Here is a 19,387-nt window from a genome sequence, read left to right on the forward strand (position 1 = left end):
GAGTTTATGATCCTGAGTTCGGGGATAACTCTTCATTGTTTGTTAATTTTACTGGGTTTCTTGTCATGGAATAAGTATTGAGAGAAGCACCAAGTGTGGTGGTGCAGGTGCGCATTTTCTGTAATACTATATGAGCCAGGATCGAGATAGGAAAGTCACAATATGACGATCTGTTGCTGGTTATTGTATAGTTTATGCTGTCAAGGAAATATAAGCACAAAGAAGGGGTCATATTTCGTTTGAGTTCTTATATGTATTAAGAGTGCATATTTCTTTTGTCTAGGGGAGACGAGGCTACACAGGTCAGTGGAAAGGAGTTGGCCGACACGGCAGGCAGAATCATGGACCAGGAAGGGGCACGTCCAAGTCAAGCACTGGTGATACTGTGTCCTCTGCATCGTTGAATTCCAGTGGCACATCTACTAGTTCAAAGATAGATGATCGTGATGACGTGGGAGGGGGGAACTCGGAACTAAAAAGCAGGTGGATCCCTAAAACTCAAGATTTATCCCCTGCAGCAGAAAGCACCACAGTGACTGGTAAGGTGGCTCAAATAGAGCACACAGAAGATCTTGGAGCTTCAAATGAAGATCATTGGCAGAAAATGAATGAAGTCAAAGGTTCTCTAGCTCAAGCGCGACTCTGTGCAACATTCTATCCAAAGTTTGAAAATGAAAAGTCGGACCAGGAGGTAAGACATCGGTTCTTTTTTTGTTACATTTTAAGTATATTATTCTATATTTAAGGGATGGAAAAGTGCCATTGTTTTAGTTATGTTTCATTCATATGTGAATAGAGCTGTGATATTGGTAGATTTGGAAGGAATCTTGCTACCCTTTTCATGTTTTGCCTTTGTTTTAGAATCTGCCTCAAGAATCAATTGTTCAGAACTTTTAGATAAAAAAGCTTATATCTGCGTACAACTCTTTCCTCTTTGAAATTTTATGTTAAATTTTTTTAGTTTGTTTGCTTGGCTTTAACATGGATTATTGAAGTTTTTTTGACGTCTGTTTGAGTTCTATTTTGATTGCGCTTTTCGTGGCAACCCCCCTTTTAGTAATATTGTACTTGTCTTTGTATGTCATTAAGTTCCTCTCACTACTCTTAATTACAAATGATCATGTGAAATTTTTCATGCATGTACTTAATTGGAGCAAATGGCTAGAGAACTTGAGTAAAAACAATGAGAGAGCATGACACATGGTATAGCTCTAAAAGGGTGAAGCATTTGCATACCAAGTACCCAGTACGGTTCATTGTGTAAGATACTCGAGTCATGGGCCTATGCTGTAGATAGAAGTATACAGTCTAGATTGGAGACCAAAGGCCTTGACCTAGCCTGAACTTGGGCTAAGAAACTGATCCTGATGAGTGAGCACCTGCGCAAAGAAACGATTGAGTGCTATCAAGTGTCGTGAGTTATGGAGTATGTCTGACATGTGATGAGATCCGTGGTTCATACTTCGGAACAAGATAGATGCATGTGCTCCTGTGTCTCTACCTCATTACTATCACAAAGGGTGCAAAGGCAGGCCAAGGCGATTAGACCCAGTAAAGGTTCAAGGTCATGGGGCATCAAGCCTGTGATGAGATTGGTGTCTGTAAGTGGCTGCACTTGCTCCTCTAGTATTGATGTGTGCACAATAGTACACGAACTTGGACTGTTTGGGGCCCTCTTTGCATTGTTTGTGTAAAGTATCCTGCACACACACACACACACACACACACACACACACACACAGAACGTCAGTCTCGGAGCTGGGACTCAGAAACTGAAGCCCAGTACAGTGATGGCTCTCTGATGAGTTGTGAAGATCCCATATTTGTGTCCATAGTTTTTTCCATACGTTTCCATACGCATATGTCATACAGGTACGGAAGTATGATTGGAGTATGGTTCAGCCACTGGGGCTGAATCATACGTGACCCTAGTTTTACAAAAAAATACTAGGAAAATAAACATTGTACACATTTACTTGAGAGAGAGCTTCATAACTTTCAACTTCAAACTTCAAACTTCAAACTTTTATTCATGGTAGAGTCCAGGAATCCAGGGAATGGATTCTGATACATGTAACATAGTGATAGACACCAAATTTCCAAAACATCATGATCAAAGGTAGCAAGTAGTAGATACTAGAAAATTGAAAGTAGCCTATAGGTTGTAGGTACTACACCAAAACATCAAAGGCAAGCTGCAAAACACCATATAACAAACTGAAAAGGCTGCCAGGCTGCCCGTCTGTAGGCTGCCACAGCCATGAAACAAAGCTGAAATGCATCACAACTGATGAGGCTGAAGCCTCAAGCTGCATCCTCATCTTGTGTCTCATCCTCATCATCATCAGCATTAGTGCCATCCTCCCCCTCCTCCTCATCATCTTCATCCTCATCACTATGTCTCACCATGGGACCCTAAAATACTGGAGCTGCTTGAAGCTGCAGCAACATCCATTCTTCTTGCAACAAGAGGGGCTGGAATCTCCTCTTCTCCCTCTATAGTCTCTTGCAAAGCAAGCAGCCTCTCATCATCCTTCTCCTTGTTGATCATTTCCAAGGTCACTTCTGTCTTCTCAAATCCCCTTTCCTTGATCTTGGAGGTGAGTCGCAAATTAGTATGGATGCATACTAATTTTTCTGTATTCTTTTCCTTGATCTTGGAGGTGAGTCGCAAATTAGTATGGATGTATACTAATTTTTCTGTATTCTTTGGAAGCAGCCTATTCCTTCTTTTGGTATGTACAAGAGAGAATGTGCTCCAGTTCCTCTCACAAGGAGAAGCTTCCGTTCCCCGTGAGAGCACTTGAATAGCCAACCGCTGCAAATTTGGAGTGTGAGCCCCAAATGTCTCCCACCACTTCACCCTTGGTGCATCCTCTTATCATCCTTCGCAATTGCCTGAGCAAATGTGCCTGACATGGACTTGTAAACATCAAACATGGACTTGGAATGAAAAGTATGAGAAATATTATCGAGAGCTGCTGAGCTCCCCGTCCTGCTGCTCCCTGCTGCCCTCCGTCCTGCACCCCTCTCCCCTCCCTCACAGCCCTTCCCTTCCCCTCCCTCCTCCTCTCCCTGCCAGCCCCTCCCTCCAGGCTGCTGCCCCCTCACCCGCTGCCTCTCCCGCTCCCTCCCCTACCTCTCCCACTGCTGTCCCCCCCGCTGCCTCTCCCGCTCCCCTTCCTCCCTCTCCTGCTGCCTACCTCTCCCTCCCTACCCCCGCTGCTTTCCCCACCTCTCCCTACCCCCCCGCTGCCCCTATCTCCTTACCCCCCACTCCCCCTACCCGCCCCTCGCTCCCTACCCCGCTGCCCTCTCCCCTCCTCTCCCTACCTCCCCGCTGCCCCTCCTTCCTATCCCCCTGCTCCTCCTACCCCCCGTTCCCCCTACCCCGCCTCCCTTCCCCTCCCCCGCCCCTACCTTCTGCCCCCCCCTCTGTCACGAGGGCAAAGTTTCCCTTTTCTCTTTTTCACCTTTTTTTTTTTTTTCCTTTGCTCCCCGGTTTGGTCCCCTACCGGGATCCCCAAAGTATCCGCTTGATCTCTCGGAGTTGTCACTGACTTACTGACTGGAACCTCTGCTGGTCGGAGTGTCCTTCAACTTCACAAAGATGCTTGAGCCCTTCAGCTGCTCAAAAGAAGAGCCTGGATGTCTCCCCGAGAGCTACAGCCATGAAGGTCCTCTCTTTCCCAAATCTCTGGCTGAACTGCCGTGAAGCAAAACTATCTCCCGAGGTTTGCTCCAGAAACTCAACACGAGAGTGGGAAGACACCTGTGAAATCAGATCTCCAAAACCCCTTTACTGGCTAGTTATGACTAGCTAAACTTAGCTGGGACTAAGTTTAGCAAAACCGCCAAAGAAGTTGGCCCTACCACCAAAGTTGGCCGAACCGCCAAAAGGAAGGGCCAGCCGCCAGGAATCGAACACGGGATGTGGAGGTAACCAAACGTAGAGCTCTAAGTTGGGCTAACCAAGGGGGCAAGTCGTCGGTATTACTTATAATAGTTCCCCTTTTGGTTATAGCTCGTCTTTGCTCCTCCACGCGCCCAAAAAGCTTCTCCACTCCACAGTCGACAGGAGGATTCGAACCCGCAACCAACAAGTCGAGGAACCGCCGCGCTAACCACGCAGCCGACCACTCGGTTGGTGTAACCGGTGGCACCTTGTTACTTATGTCCTGTACTCCTGCGCGCAGGCACGCCCAAAAGGGTCGCGCCCACACCAGCGCCAAGATTCGAACTCACGACCTGCAGGCTAGTGCACGGAATACATCACGGCCCGGCTAGCCACCGGGGCCGTGGCCTTGCTTGTCCATTGTAGTCCACCTTATAGTTATATAGAAGCTTTCAGGCTTCTAAGCTATGGCGAGCTCGTCGCCTCCATGCGCACGTCGAGTCGGCTACCTGGAGTGTCGCCCGTCTTCTCTAGGCCATGGAGCATCTACAGCCGCGAGGGCACCGGCAATGAGGCTTGCACCCGACCGTGGTATCTCTTTACGACTTGTCCGTCGAGTTCCGGCACGACTTCCGTCGAGGCTCCCTAAACTCCGTCCAGCCCGCGCGCGCAAACGAGGACTCCGCTATTATCGTGGGCTCGGCCACGTGATCGTGTCGCGGGGGTACTCCTTTGTACCAAGGAGCTCCTTGAATGGAGCCTTAGAGCTTCTGAGCTAGGCCTCCATGCCGGGAGCGCGACGGAACTGCAGTTCCGTCCGCTTCCGTCAATGGATGGCGGGATCTCAGAGCGTTCGTTCTCTGAGATCCGGACTCTGCACACCCTGCCGTTTGGTAGGGGAGATACTCGGAGGTGTCTCTGGGTCTCCACGAGTTCTGGGACCAAATGATCCTCTACGCTTTTCACACGGCCCTTTGCATCGACGACGGAGCTTCCTGAGCGAGCATGGCGACGCTCACCACGTCCTCCACCGACCTCCGTTCGCAACGCCCTTTCGTGGGATTCTTCCCCAAGCCCAGGGGAAGCCCTGGCTTGAAGGACAGCCCTTGTCTTCACCTGCAGCCAACACACTCAACGAGGGGAAGGGGAAACGATCCACGCATCTCACTCATCTTCATTTCAGAACCACAAACTCAGGGACTTTGTATTCCAAAAAGAAGAGGGCCCTGTGGACAAAACGCCACAGGGTAAGATTACATGGAAAGCATCCTCTGATGCTGAAGCAAAACCTCACACACTCTCAGATACAGCAGGAGCTCGCAACTCTCTGTCTCAACTCTGACGACATCTGAGTTCCCTCTCAGTCTGCTGTTCTGTCTCGTCCCTTCTGTTCTGTTCTCCTCTTGTGTGTCTTTGATTTTTGGAGGGAGTATATCCCCTTGGCTCCAACGTTCAGCCGCCTTCTTTAAGGCTTCAAACCTTCCTTGGTACCTTTTCTCCAACGGCCACCTTGAGGGCCAATCAATTCAAAATCCCGTTTGAATTGAGCCTCCTCAAGGCCAAGGTTGGGTCCAACCTCACCATGGGCTGCTTCCCTTGGTTAGGTGGAAGGATGTCAAGGGTCACCATTCCCTTGACCCAAGAGATGTTTGCCGAAGTCGAGTCAAAAAGGTGGTTGATGAAGGAGGGATGGACTGAGGCTCAGTCCCTTGTCAACGGGCCACCCGTTACACCCTCCTCCCCCCCTTGCATGGCCCCTCCCCGCCATCCCCCCCCCCCCCCCCTCTTCAACCCCTCTAGGAACAAGAGAGAGATTTCCTCTCTTTGGCAGCAGGTTGTTGGACGGACAGAGCATCTTCGTGTTCGTGTCGGCCATTCCACCTTGATTGACGAATGGGTTTCCATTTAGCCAATCCTCGACCGCTTCTACCGGCCGCAAAAACAGTTACCTTTTCCAAAGACGAGCTTTAGTAGCTCAAGACAGATTCAGAGCATGAGTATGCCACCTCACTCTTTGCTCGCATCCACGGTTCCCACCTCTCCAAGCTACAGGCTAGGGATTGGATGCTTTCGGCTTTACCTAGAGACCTCGCAGGGCACCTCACCGATGTTCATCTGCTTGGACAAGGGTTCTTCTAGGTGGTATTTGATTCTCCAGAGTCAGCAGGTTCAATACTCAGGGCTAGTCCTTTGGCATTGAGCTCCAAGAGAATCTTTTTGACACCCTTCACTTTGGGTTTCTATCTAGTAGAGAAAGATAGCAGGGTTACCTCACTTTTCATTAGATTCCCTGGCCTTCCTCAGGTCTACCATCGACTCTTACCGTCCATAGGAGCCACTTTTGGGTTGGTCACAGAGACCCCCCCCCTTCGTGGCATGCTCTCTTCAGCGGCGGCAGAGGCTGTCAGATTGGATGTGGTGCCACGAGTCAAGGTCATCATCTCTGACCCTGATATTACAGATGATCACATTATGCTTCAGCGACCAGATGGTTCCTTTTTTCAACAGAGAGTCGAGGTTGCTGGGAGACAGGATCAGTGCAGGATTTGCAGGACCCTTGGGCACTTCGCCAGGGATTGCCCAAGGAAGAAGAAAAGTCCCAAACGGTTTATTCCGCCTTCTCGTCCTACTTCTATATGCGCTACCAGAGACCTCCCTTCTCGCCTAGGACCTTCGGGACCAGCCCCTAGACCTGGATCCTCTTCTTCAACGTGCACAGTACGATCAATACCCCGTTGGATGCCTGTGAGGGTTGCTGACACTCCGCCACCTCTACGAGGCACCTCGGACCATTCTCAGTTACAGGCAGGTGATATTCGTGCAGGCGTAGATGTGGTTGCCCGAGTCCCCCCACCTACTCATCAGGAGGGGCAACCCATTTCTTCAGGTCCTATCATTGATGTTCTTGATCAGCCCCCTCCCTCTGTTAGTCACACTTCACCTCTTGATAGAGGTAAGGGGGTTTTTTCTCCTTCTCCCTGGAGTGCAGGGATTCTCCGCACTTGTATGCCAGTTCCCTCCTACAAGAACTCTTTTGCGGTACTGGCAGATTTGACAGAGTTTGAGACAGAGGAGGAGTTTGTACCCTCTACCCTGGGGGAGCCGGTTATTGGGATTCTGTTGGACAAGGTTTCCCCCTCTGCTGGAGTGGGTTTTCTTTCACCAGTTGATTTCCCTCTGCTTGACAGGAGGACTCTTTCACAGGACAGGATTTTCTCCACCACCAGGTCGGGTAGGGCCTTTCACCCGGCCTCCTCCTCCCGTCGACGAGGATCGTTAGTTGGAACGTTCAGGGCCTTGGTGGTATACCTCATCGTTGCCGTAGGAAGCTGATTCATAACCAACTCCATCCAGGTGTTTCAGGTGGCCCCATTGATATCCTTATGCTCCAAGAGCATAAGCTAGATGGTAGAGATCATGCCAGGTAAGCTTCATTCTTGCCATACTTTTTGGTCACCTACCTTGGACACCAGGAAGGCATTTGCATTTCTATTTCTTCTTCGATGCTTCCCTTGGTCATTGGTGGACACGAAGTTATAGTCCCCTCTAGAGCACAGTGGGTTATTTTGATGATTGGTGGGCGTAAGGTTGGCTTTCTTAACCTTTATGCACCCAACTTGAGAGGGGATCGTGTCCTCCTTTGGAAGGAGTTGCTCCCTTGGTCACATATTGCAAATTCTTGGATTATTGGGGGTGATTTCAACATGGTTGAGATGCCTTCAGACAAAAGAGGGGGTAGGAAAGGTGGCATTTACTCCCTTGAGAGGGCAGCATGGGATGCCTTCCTTTTTTAGTTCAGTGGCAGAGATGTATGGTATGATGATGCTTTTCACACTTAGCCACGGTCTCTTCCGTTTTCTTGGTCGAATAGGAGAGTAAGGATGCCTATCCATGCACAGATTGACAGATTTTATGTGGATGATTGGGCACTGGACAGAGGTGGGACAGTATGCGTCAACGCTGGGGTGTCCACTTCAGATCATTTTCCAGTTGTCTTGGTGGTTTCAGAGCCTCGGGCGAGAGGCCGCTTTGCCAGTATCAAGATTCCAGATACCTTCTATGCAGAGGAGAGCCTCATAGAGCCAGTGCTACGGATTTGGGTTTCTCACCTGCATGGTGGGTAGTCTTCCCTATCAGATGTGGCTGTAGCCATCACTAACATTAGCAGCTTTTATCATTCTGTTGCTAGTATCAGGCGAGATGAGATTTGCAGGCGAGAGATTGCCATTCGACAGCAGTTGGCAGCTCTTCAGAGAGAAGAGCCAAAACGGCCTACAGATGCTTGGATTCAGGAGCGCCTTGCTACAGCAAGGGCTCATCAGCAGACACTTTTAGATCAGAGAGCAGAGTATGCCTTTCACGCTAGAGAGTCTTTCTGGACGCAGATCGGAGGTAGAGTCAACAAGCACTACTCTCGGCCCTAGACATAGTAGAGAGAGTGTTTCGCGGCTTGTTGACTCAGATGGGATACTTCAGATACATCCAGATGCTGTCATGCCTCCCTTCTGATTGCAGATCCTAATTCATAGGCTAGAGATGATGCTAGACTGATTATTTGGCAGCATATTCCTATGTTGGTGGATAGAGGTATGAGAGCCTCACTTGATGCATGCTTCACCAACATAGAGTTCAGGACTGCTCTTACTGCCCTTCATAAGGGTAGTTGTCCAGGGTTAGATGGACTTACACCTTTTTTTTTTTTTTTTTTTGGGGATCCTATTGGGGATTACATCACCTCAGCTGGGCTTTTGGGTGAGATGCCGGACTCACTCTTTGAGGGTCTCATTCATCTTATCCCAAAAGGAGGTTGCAGAAATTTTTAGTCTTAATGGAGACCGATCACCTTACTGGGCACTTTGTATAAGATCTTGGCAAAAGCCATCAGCCTGCAATTGCAGCCCATCCTGCCAGATATTATACATGACACACAGACAGGCTTTGTCCATGGCAGAAGCATTTTTGATAACATATTCTCCTTTTGGGAGGCTTTTGAGTGGGCTTTGCATGAGGGCCATAGATTGGCAATTTTGCTCCTGGATTTCGAAAAAGCATATGACAGGGTAGATTGGGGTTTTCTAGAGGGAACCCTTCTTCACTTTGAATTTTCAGATTTGTGGATTAGAGGGGTTTCCACTCTTTACAGGTCAGCCCATAGCCAGGTACTCATTGGTGGAGTCAAGGGAGACAGGTTTCAAATTTCCAGATCAGTCCGACAGGGATGCCCTCCCCTTTCTATTCTTATTTGTGGCTGAAGCTATGAGCCTCTATATTAGAGCTCAAGCTGATATTTTTTGGTGAGACTTCCGTTGAGACAAGAAGAGGAGTTGCTGGACAATGAGCTGGTAGATGACACGGCTATTTTTTTGGATGCCACTCCAGAGACACTCACTTCTTTCAGGACAGCCTTGGATTTATTTTGCATTGCAGTAGGGGCTAATATTAACTGGAACAAATCCAATGGTTTCTGGATTAGTGATGAGAACACTCCAGATTGGGGTGCTGATATTGGCTTTACTTGGATTCAGAGGGGTGTCTCCATCAGGTATCTTGGATGCCAAGTTGGGGTGGGCATTTCTCCAGCACAGCAGTTCGCTACTGTGTTGGAGAGCATCAGGAGGAAACTCCTATTTTGGAGTTCGGCCAGACTTGACCTTGCATCTAGAGTGGTGGTTGTAAACCAGGTACTGTTGGCTACAGCTCGGTTTGTTTGCTCTTGTTGGTGCCGATCTACAAGCAGTATCACTCAGCTCAAGAGACCTATCAGAATGTCTTTGTGGAGTGGATTAGACGGCACTTCAAATGTGATAGCCAGGTAGACAATTATTCTACCCACTGAGGAAGGGGGCCTCAATATTATTGATCCAGACTTGCAGTGTAGAGCCTTGCTCTGCAAGATGGTGGTCAGAGGTTTGATGCCTGGTCAGGAGCCATGGAAGGATTTTTTACCTTCGCAGGGAGGAGATTGGATGGACAGCCCTCGATGGATCTTTACGTCAGCCCGTCTTAGATCTCCTACCTCCCCTCTCATGGCTACCATTCTAAAAGCTTGGGACAGCTTCAGAAGTACTCTTCGGAGAGTTCCACCCTCCTCTCTTGAAGAAGTTGACAGGCAGCCCGTCATGTGGAATGATTGCATACTAGATGAGCATGGCAGATCATTGGGCATGTCACATTATATGTAGTGGTCTAGATGGGAGTTGGGACTTGCATCCACGGTGGGTGCTTGGAAAGCTTTCAGGATGCTTCCAGAGGATCAGAGAGCTCGTTCAGTTAGTCACCTCAAAGGAAGTGCAGCCAGGATGCAACAGATAGATGCAACCATACCACTAGAGTGGATGGATACAAACCATTTGCCTTGTGGGATGCACATGAGGATACCCTTGTCTTTCAGGTTCATGTAGGAAGCAGACTCCACAGATCTTCAGAGGACATTCTTTTGGAGGCTCCTTTTCAGCCTGTCAAGATTGCAGGATACATGGAGATGGGTAGAGACTCATAGTGGTATCTTGATCCAGACCTCGTTCTCGTGGCTATTGGATCTTGGAGGCTTTGGTTGTATGGAGGTTCCCCTATTAGATCCTTGCAGTGGGATCTAGGGGAATGGGAGTGGATAGATGCAAGGCATCGAGAGAAGAGCATCCCCTTCTTTAGTTAACGGTCAAAAATGCCAGGAGATTCCAGCTCAGTTGTAGAGGCTGGAGGCCCTCTAGAGCTCCTCATTGGGATACTTTTCAGATTTCTGCAGAGATGCAGAAAAACTTTTGGAGGAGACTTTGGAAATCCCTCAGGAATAGGAAAATCACGTTATTCATCTGGCTTACTATTCATGGAAGGATTGCAGTGAACCTGTGGAGATCCAGGTTCGGGGCTGACCCTACATGTCCTCGATGCCACTCAGCAGTTGAGTCAGTGCAGCACTGCCTTTGGGAGTGCACTCAAGCGGGGACGATTTGGAAGGGTGTTACTAGGATACTTTGCATTTTTCATAGAGCACCCTTCTTCATGACCTAGGGATCAGTTGCTTGGTTGTCACTCACTGGTCCACAAGCTTTCTTCGAGAGACGTGACACGGACACAACCTTTTTTGTTCGATGACACCTTGTGAGGTCATGCTCCCTCTGGGATGTTCCATTTACTCTATTCAGAGCTCCCCACGCTTTTGTAGACACATCTTGGGAGATTTTGGCTAGTATTACAGCATGGCATTTTGGAGAGAAAGATGTACAGAGGCTTTGGAGGACTCCCAGGTTCACCCTTCTCAGACTATGGCCAGTCTCTGGGCAAACACTATACACACTTTGATGGCCATTTGGGCGAACATACAGGGAACCTCCAGGACTGCTACTGCTAGGAGGGTTGCTTTTTTTAGATTCTGGAAGGATTGTCCTTTCTTCTCTGACTCTCCTTCAGGGATGAGATGGCATTTTCAGCCGCCACCTGGGATTTTTGTTTGCTCATTCTGAGCTGTTTTTTCTCATGCTTGACATGATGTACTCCCGCACTTGAGCTTACTCTGCGGTTTTTATTCATACTTAATGAAGTACTTTTCTTGAAAAAAAATAAACATCAAACTCATCAAATAAGATGCCGTGCCTTTCAAAATCATACTTTGTGTATTGCTCTATCACATCCATCCACCCATCATGCACCTTCTTATCACCATCTGGATTTTTCTCTGTCCAAATAGGATGGAGAACCAGAGCTGCATGCAAAGGAGAGTGCATCATATCCCACCTATTAACACACAAGGCTGTGACACCAATCAACTTTGAGGAGTCTATTCCATCCAGCGGATTAGGCAAAAAAACGGGAAAGGGCCCCGAGAGGGGGACTCCCGCTTTCCTCGGCCTCGTGCGGGGGGGAACTTGCAAGGGGGGGGGGTGGAAACCCCCCCTCATAGTCTGTATCTTCTCCACCATTCGATCAGTGGGCTCATATACAAGTCCCATGGTAACCCCTTCCCTATCAGTCAAACGAAGGATCTTCAGAATAGGTGCACATATCCTCACTATGACTTTGCTTCCTGCAAGAATGAGGCACCCAATACAATGGAAGACACTTATTGTGCTTTCACAGTGTGTGATACTTCTTCCTACAATACTCATCACTCACAACCATACGGCGCAATCCATTGTAGACTCTGTCATCCAACAAATTTGCTAACGCGATAAACATGTAAGCAAACCGAGTCTGTGTAGGTTTTTATATAATGCTAACACGGTGTGCTTCTGAGTAACAAATGTGACTCTTACCAGGCACACTTGGATAGATAGTATCGAGTTGATCCGCAGCATTGTGATAACTTGTAAACTTTGGATTGATCATGCCTTCACACTTTTGGATCATGCGCCTCTTTGGGTAAGGCTCTCATTACATGATTTCCCAGATGACAGATTGGCTTGCAGAAGGCTTCTGCTAGTAAATAATAGTTATTTGGAGCATGCTGATTTTAAAGCCATGGTTTCGGATGCCATTCAGCCTCTTTCTCATCCATGTATGCCCAGGTGGCCTGCGTGATGAAAAAGACGGGATCCTGTCTAGAGAACTCATAGGCCAAGTGATGTCCCGGCTCAGTGCTGCACTAGCAAACGGCTCCCCAAGTGATCGGTCCTAGCTCGGGTGTAGCCCTCGCTAAGATCCCCATGATTCCCTTCCAAACCGTCTGCGCATGCGAGCAACTCCAAAGGCAATGCTTCAGGGACGACTCCTCCTGAAAACACATCTGGCAATGCCCCTCCTGCCCCATCTGCCTCAGCCAGCTGCCAACTGGAAGCCCCTTGTGTGCCACCATCCAAAGAAAGTAGGAGATCTTCCTCGGACGCCAGCTAGCCCAAAGAGTCTTCCAGAAAGTGCGAAGAAAGACCAAGGATATCCCCTGGGCATACCACCTATGTGCCTGTGTGGGTAGCCCTCGCAGGAGAGCCCCAAGAGCACGCCGACCCGTGCGTGCATTGTAAGAAAAGAAGGGGGTAGGGTTCTCTGAGGTCTCCGATGGTGGCCAACGCCACTCTCCTGGGTCCCACTCCACCTCTGTCAAGGAACGGCCCTCCCATATCCAGAGTCTCCAATCCTGGTCCTGCATAATCAGGGGGTCTATATGCCACGTCTTCCCTTGCAGCCCTACAATGCGAAGGCGCTGCCAGGGAAGCTGGGGGTCGATCATGGCCTCTCTGCTCTGTAGGCGACTGTCATCAGTGACGGAGAAGAAGTGTACCGAGGAGTCCGAGAAGAGGCCTGCAACCACCAAAGGAATGCCTCGTGAAGTGAACTGTCCTAGCCACCTCTCATCTCCCGGGAAGAGCTGTCCGGTGACTATGGGAATCCTCCAACCTGCAGGAATGGCAGCATCAATCTCCGCTCGCCGAGCTTGGATCCCACGTGCCATACCTAGTGCTGCTGCCAGCTTGCCTGGGCTCAGCTGACTGTAGACGTCCCTCCAAACCCGGAGCGAGCGCGCGGCAGAGTGCCCAAGGGATATGGGATCTTAAATTAGTATCAACCACGTTTATTGCTTTTGCAAACAAAATCATGCCTAAGAGATTGTATATTTTCACCTTCATCAATAATGAGTTGCTACTTCAAGTTGTTGGTTCTCTCCACCATCAGTGTCTCATAGAAGACCCCTTTCCCAACCAAAACACGAAACTCCTTGTCTCCTATTTGTTCAAGTACGATTTCAACACTTAAAAAAATAAACATCATGTATTAGCATGGAACTCTATTGTAAAGGAATGGAATTTCACTTGGTGGGACTCCATGTTGATCTTGCACCTCTTTGCTACTCATACGTATCCCAAAATCTTGCATTTCAAGTCATTATTTAGCTCCGCAATGCGCAAACGGGTTAATTTTCCAAATTAAGCTTGAATCCCTTTTCCTTTGTTGTTTTGCTGGTCACTATCTCAAACCACTTATTTCCATTTAAGGGATTTAATTATCCTGATATACTTACTCATCTTGTTTGAGAACTTCTTTCTTACTTTGACCTCCACAAAAGCCAAACCCCTCTTTCTCTTTACTATTTTCAGACATTTCTATTTCTCTCTTAGGCTGACAACCTGTAACATCTGTCACCTGGCTGCTCCAGATCAGGGGCTGTCTGTCTATCTCCTCTCGGCAGCTAGGGGGAACCTGGGAAAGGCTGTGTCGCAACTTCCTCCAGACCGAGATGAGGCTACGGAGGAAGGGGGAACGGGGCCGAGTCAAAGGAGCTGAAGTGAAGATCCATCGGATAGAAGGCTGCCAAACACCCCCTCTCTGGGGAGTACACGCGCTGAGACCATGCTGTAGCAAGAGCTTCCACGTCTGCCCTCCTGGGGTCAGACCGCGGATGACTAGCTTGCCAAGAAGTGCCTGACTCTGCAGTTCTGGATCTATGATGCCGAGGCCGCCCTTTGCCTGGGGGAGAATGACCGTCTGCCAGGCGACCCTAGCTCTGGTGGTGCCGGAACCGTCTAAACCAGACCATAGGAAGTTCCGCACCAGTCTCCTCAGCTGGGCTACACAAGACCTCGAGAAACACCAGCAAGAGGCCACATACCAAGCAGTGGCAAGAAGGACCTGGTTGACCACAAGGGCCCTGCCTGCCAAGGAAAGTCGAGCCGTGCTCCAGAAAGCAAGCTTCCGTCGTATGGAGGCTAGGACCGGCAAGAACTGCTGAGCCGGTGTGATGTCCAGGCCTACCTGGAATCCCAGGTAACGTGTCATCTGTCCTCTAGGGATCCAGCGAAACCCCAGGAAAATACCCCACTGTGAGCTGGCTCCCAGATCCGTAAGAAAACCAACTGACTTATGCCAGTTGATTTTCGCTCTAGCCGCAAGACAAAAAATCTCTAGGGACAGTCTCACTCGCTCCAGTGACTCGACATCATCCTGCACATATAGGGCTATGTCGTCTGCATACTCGGAGTCCAAAAGCTCTGCATCATCTCGAATAGGGAGACGCATCCCGCGAAGACCAGTGGTACGGGCTCGAAGGAAGTGGGTCATGGCCTCCGCAAAAAATAGGAAGAGGTAGGGCGCTAATGGACAGCCCTGACGCACCGAGTGCTCGAGTGTGAATCTCTCCCCCATCCTGCCGCTAATGATAACCCGACTGGAGGCCGATCTGTAAAGGCTAGCAATACCTCTGATCCACTCGTCCGGGAAACCAAACCGAGAGAGTGTACCTTCCAAGAAGGACCAGTCTACCCTGTCGTACGCCTTCTCAAAATCGAGAAGGAGTATGGCAAGGTGTTGGCCACTGTGCTAGGCCCGTTCCGTCGCCTCTGAGAAAGTGAAGATGTTGTCCAAAATGCTGCGATCTTAGACAAAACCAGTCTGGGTGTTATGAATCAAGTCGTGTAGCAGGGGGCGGATGCGGCTGCTGATCATCTTGGCGAGGATTTTGCAGGCGGTTGGGAGGAGGGTGATTGGGCGCCATTGTGTGATCTCCTGGCGGTCCCCCCCTTTGGGGATGAGGCAAATCAGGCCTGTCGCAAGGCTCTCTGGCATCTGCCCGCTGGAGAAGATGTGCTGGAAGGCTGCGAGCAAGGGTCGGTGGATCTGCTCCCAAAAGGTGGTGAAGAAAGCTCTAGAGAGGCCATCCTCACCTGGGCATTTTTGCCCATCAATAGCGCTCACCGCATCCTACATCTCCGCCACAGTGAAAGGGGCAAGAAGGGCGTCGCTCATGCTGGGCTGCACGAGCCGCGGTGTAGATCTCCACACCTCCTCCCTTCAAATGCGGCCATGAGGGTCTGGGGGCTCCTGCTAGAACAATGATCTGTAGAAGTCTGTCGCCAAGTCCCGGACCTTGTCTGGATCTGTCCTGACACTACCATCCTGCGCCCTAAGAGAACAGAGCTGTTCCCCTGCTGACCTCTGTCCATGAGTCCTGAAGAACTCTCTGCACATCCTGTCGCCTTTCCTAGCCCAGAAGGACTTGGAAGCATGAAATGAAAACTCTGAGCGACGCTGGGTGATCTCCTCTAACATGGCTCGGGCCCGAACCTCCTGCTGTCTGAGCTCCTCAGAGCCTAGAGAAAACTGCTGCATTCGCTGAATCAAAGCGAGATCATGTCTGAGACCCCTCTCCCGCGCCCAACACTGCTGTCTGACCTGAATCGCCTCCTGCTGGCAAATGAGGCTAGACTCAGCAAGTGCCTGAGCTACCTGTGCTGCCACATCCCTGGTGGTATCCCAATCTTGCTCCCATAGGTCCACTATCCTGCTGTGAACCGCTGCTCTGGAGTAGATGGAGTCTGGGATCCGGCATGAACGTGGAGGTGAGGACTGAGAGGCTGAGTCCAGGACTAGGATGACTGGGGCATGGTCTGAGCCTGCTTTGTTTCCCTTCCGTTTTCGTTTGACCTCTGTCCAGCCTTCCCCTTCGGGAGGGGATGTCGCTGACTGGTGCGGAGGATCCTGAGTTGCCTGAACGGGGGTCTTCTGAGGTTCTGTACCCGTGAAGCGAGGACATGAGCACGCCTGGTGCCCGAAGCCATGGCATCTCAGACACTGGTTTGGGCGACCAGTGACCAGAATGCGCTGCGTCACCACACCTGTGTCTATCTCTATCTCGAACTCCGAGGGGATGCTCTGTGGATCAAGGACTACGATTTTGACACGTGGCACCCCTTGGGCTGCCACCGCATCAACGTAGGTGTCCTGCATAGGCCAACCAAAGTGCGCCCCCAGGTCCTTGATGATCGGGCGAGGCTCGGTTGCGAGACCTGGGAAGATAAGGGTAACTGGATGGTGAGGAATGCGAAAGCGGGCATCGAAGTCCGCTACACTGAAACCCCTGTACCATGGGACCATGAGGATGATCTTCCCACCCACAGAAGTAGGGGATCGCCTGACCATGTCGCTTGCCACGCCCCATGAGTGCAACCTCCTCAATGTGACTGTCCTCGAGATAGAGGGTGGACTGCAACCAGTCCCTGATGTCTGCTCGTGAAGGGGAGTAGCCAATGACTCTCCCATAAACTGATGTCTGGGAGAAATCCGTGGCGGCCTGCTTCACCAAGGAGACCTGGTGCTCTGTCAATGTAACGCAATAGGCTGATGGAGGGGGGGGTCCGTCTGGGCCACTGGTTCTGGGCATGTAGCCGCCATATCGCATTGACTAACTGCGAACACTTCGAGGCGGGGGAAGGGAAAGGAAACGGAAGGGGCGGGGATGGGATTAAGGTGGGGGTGGGGGGAAGGGGGGATGGAGAGGTATGGGGAAACGGGGAGGGAAGAGGGTGGTGACGAAAGGGATGGCGGGGGAAGAGGAGGAGAAAGAGAGGGGGGGGGGGCAGCGCAGCACAGGGGGCTGTAAATGATGCCCACTTGATGTGCCTATCGGATATTAGTGGCTGAGTTAACAAATGCTTGATACTTTACTGATCGGTTTTAATAAAAAACTCAGCTCCCATCAAATAATGTTTCCACATTCGTAAAGCATGCACAAGAGCGGTTAATTCTTTATCATATGTGCTATAATTGCATTCTGTTGGTTTTAATTTTCGGCTCTCATATGCTATTGGATGTCCATCTTCCATAAGCACGGCTCCAATTCCATATCCACTAGCATCGGTTACAACTACAAAGAATGGTCTAGAGAAATCAGGTAATTGTAACTAAGGGTTTTGGGGGAGCATGGGAGTAGGAGAGGAAGAAGGTGGTAGAGCATGGGAAGAAGAGAGAGGAGGGAGGAGGGAGGGGCAGGAGGGGGCGAGGGGGTTGGTAGCGCCACGCGAGGGGGTGGGGCGGGTGGGGGGGGCTGAATGCGGCGAGGGGGGGAGCAGGGCGGAGGAGCGAAGCGAGGGGGGGGGGGGAGCGACGGGCGGAGAGGGGGTGAGGTGAGCGGAGCGGGGCAGAGCGGAGCGGAGCAAAGTGAGGCGGGGTGGGGTGAGGTGAGCGGAGTGGAGCAGAGCGAGGCGGGGTGAGGTGAGCGGAGCGTGGCGAGGGGGGAGGGGAGGAACGACGGGTGGAGGGTGAGGAGAGGGGGGCGGATGGCTGCGCGGCATCAGCTAACGGAGGTAGAGGGAGGGCCGCGCAGCACGCGAGGGGGGAGTAGACGGGGAATGGAGGAGGGAGGGAGTTCGCAGGAGCACTATTGTTCGTCACAGTCTTGAATGTCCAGTCTCAAGCAGGTGACTATTCTTGTAATGTAATCAATCAAAGCTTTCACTAAAAATGTGTGTGTGTGTGTGTGTGTGTGTGTGTGTGTGTGCGTGCGGAGGTAGAAAGCAGGAGAGGAGTAGACCTGCTTCCGCCTAGCCCGTGTGCGAGCTATTGTGGCTTCCTACGCCATTTTTTGGTTCCCGTGTCAGTCCATGAGCCCAAGCGCGCTGCATCTGCTCTGCTTTTCTCACCCTTTATTGCCCTTGTTTTTCTGTTGCAGGTCCTGTAAAAAATCTGTACATTGTCGTACTGTTCCATACAGCCTGTACGGATGCTTGGTAAAATCAATGTAGTGGAAGAAAGAGTTGGTTAAACTTCTTTCCAAGAAGCCCATTTGTGATTCATTAGCTGATTGGAGGCCCATTACTTTGATGCCGGTGATATACAAGATAATCACCAAAATGGTGGTTGATCGGATAAAGGAATACTTACATGATGGCCTACATTCAGCTCAGTATGGCTTTATTCCACGACGCCATATTATAGATAACATTGCAAATGCCTATGTTGGGATTGAGTATGCCAACTATACAAAGCATGATGTGCTTATCCTATAGGTAGATATTGCGAAGGCATTTGACACCATTCAATGGGACTTTATAGCTCAGACTATGCAGGCTTTGGGATTTGGTCAAAAATTGCAGCATGTTATCTTTTGGCTTTATCAGGATAGCAAAGCAGCATGCATTTTATCTCGAGACCTATCAGAGCCCTGGACACTTAGATGTTCAATTCGGCAAGGTTGCCCTCTCAGTGCTATTTTGTATGCTATAGCCCCGCATCCAATGCTTCGATATATTGATCATTTGGTGGCGACAAATACATTACATGGGCTGGAAATTCCTGCAAGTTGCTCATTGGTTGCTCAGGCTTATGAAGATGATTCATTCTTCATGCCAAAAAACACTCCAAGAGATCTTTCTTCGTTAATGCAGGCTCTCTCTTTGTATGGACTGGCTGCTGGCCTACATATTAATTTTCAGAAATCCCTTTCGTTGCCATTACATTCTAAGGATTGGCAAAGATTGCTCCGACTGGGGGAAATTGTTCCACCAACTCAATTGATTCGTCATCTGGGATATCCTTTAGGTTGGAGGATTACTCGTTGTCAACAGATTGACTAGGTTCTTGCTAAATTGAAGAAAAAACTGGAATTTTGGAAGTTGGCTCTTTGGCCGCTGCATGTCCGTCTTCGCATTGTTCAGTCTATCTTGGTGGCTTATATTCAGTTTTATCTGCGATTGATTTTCTTCACTACGAAGGATTTGTCTTCCTTCATGTCCACCATTATCGAAATTTTCTGGCAGTCAAAGCATGGTAGGAAAAGCTTGCGGATTC

General features: G+C 49.9%; 1 protein-coding gene across 2 annotated transcripts in view; it reads left to right on the top strand.

The window, feature by feature from the left end:
• The window catches only part of LOC147897400 (tRNA ligase 1-like), a 301,136-nt gene that overhangs the window by 13,167 nt on the left and 268,582 nt on the right, over window positions 1–19,387 (top strand). For both annotated transcript variants that reach the window (XM_087379969.1, XM_087379970.1), the window contains exon 2: window positions 284–691. In XM_087379969.1, the coding sequence (XP_087236095.1) occupies window positions 284–691 (408 nt within the window). The remainder of the gene's footprint in view (window positions 1–283; window positions 692–19,387) is intronic.

The sequence above is a fragment of the Dipteris shenzhenensis genome, chromosome 10 (assembly GCF_047967505.1).
Source record: "Dipteris shenzhenensis isolate YYH24624 ecotype China chromosome 10, Dip_SZ_1.0, whole genome shotgun sequence".
Classification (NCBI taxonomy): domain Eukaryota; kingdom Viridiplantae; phylum Streptophyta; class Polypodiopsida; order Gleicheniales; family Dipteridaceae; genus Dipteris; species Dipteris shenzhenensis.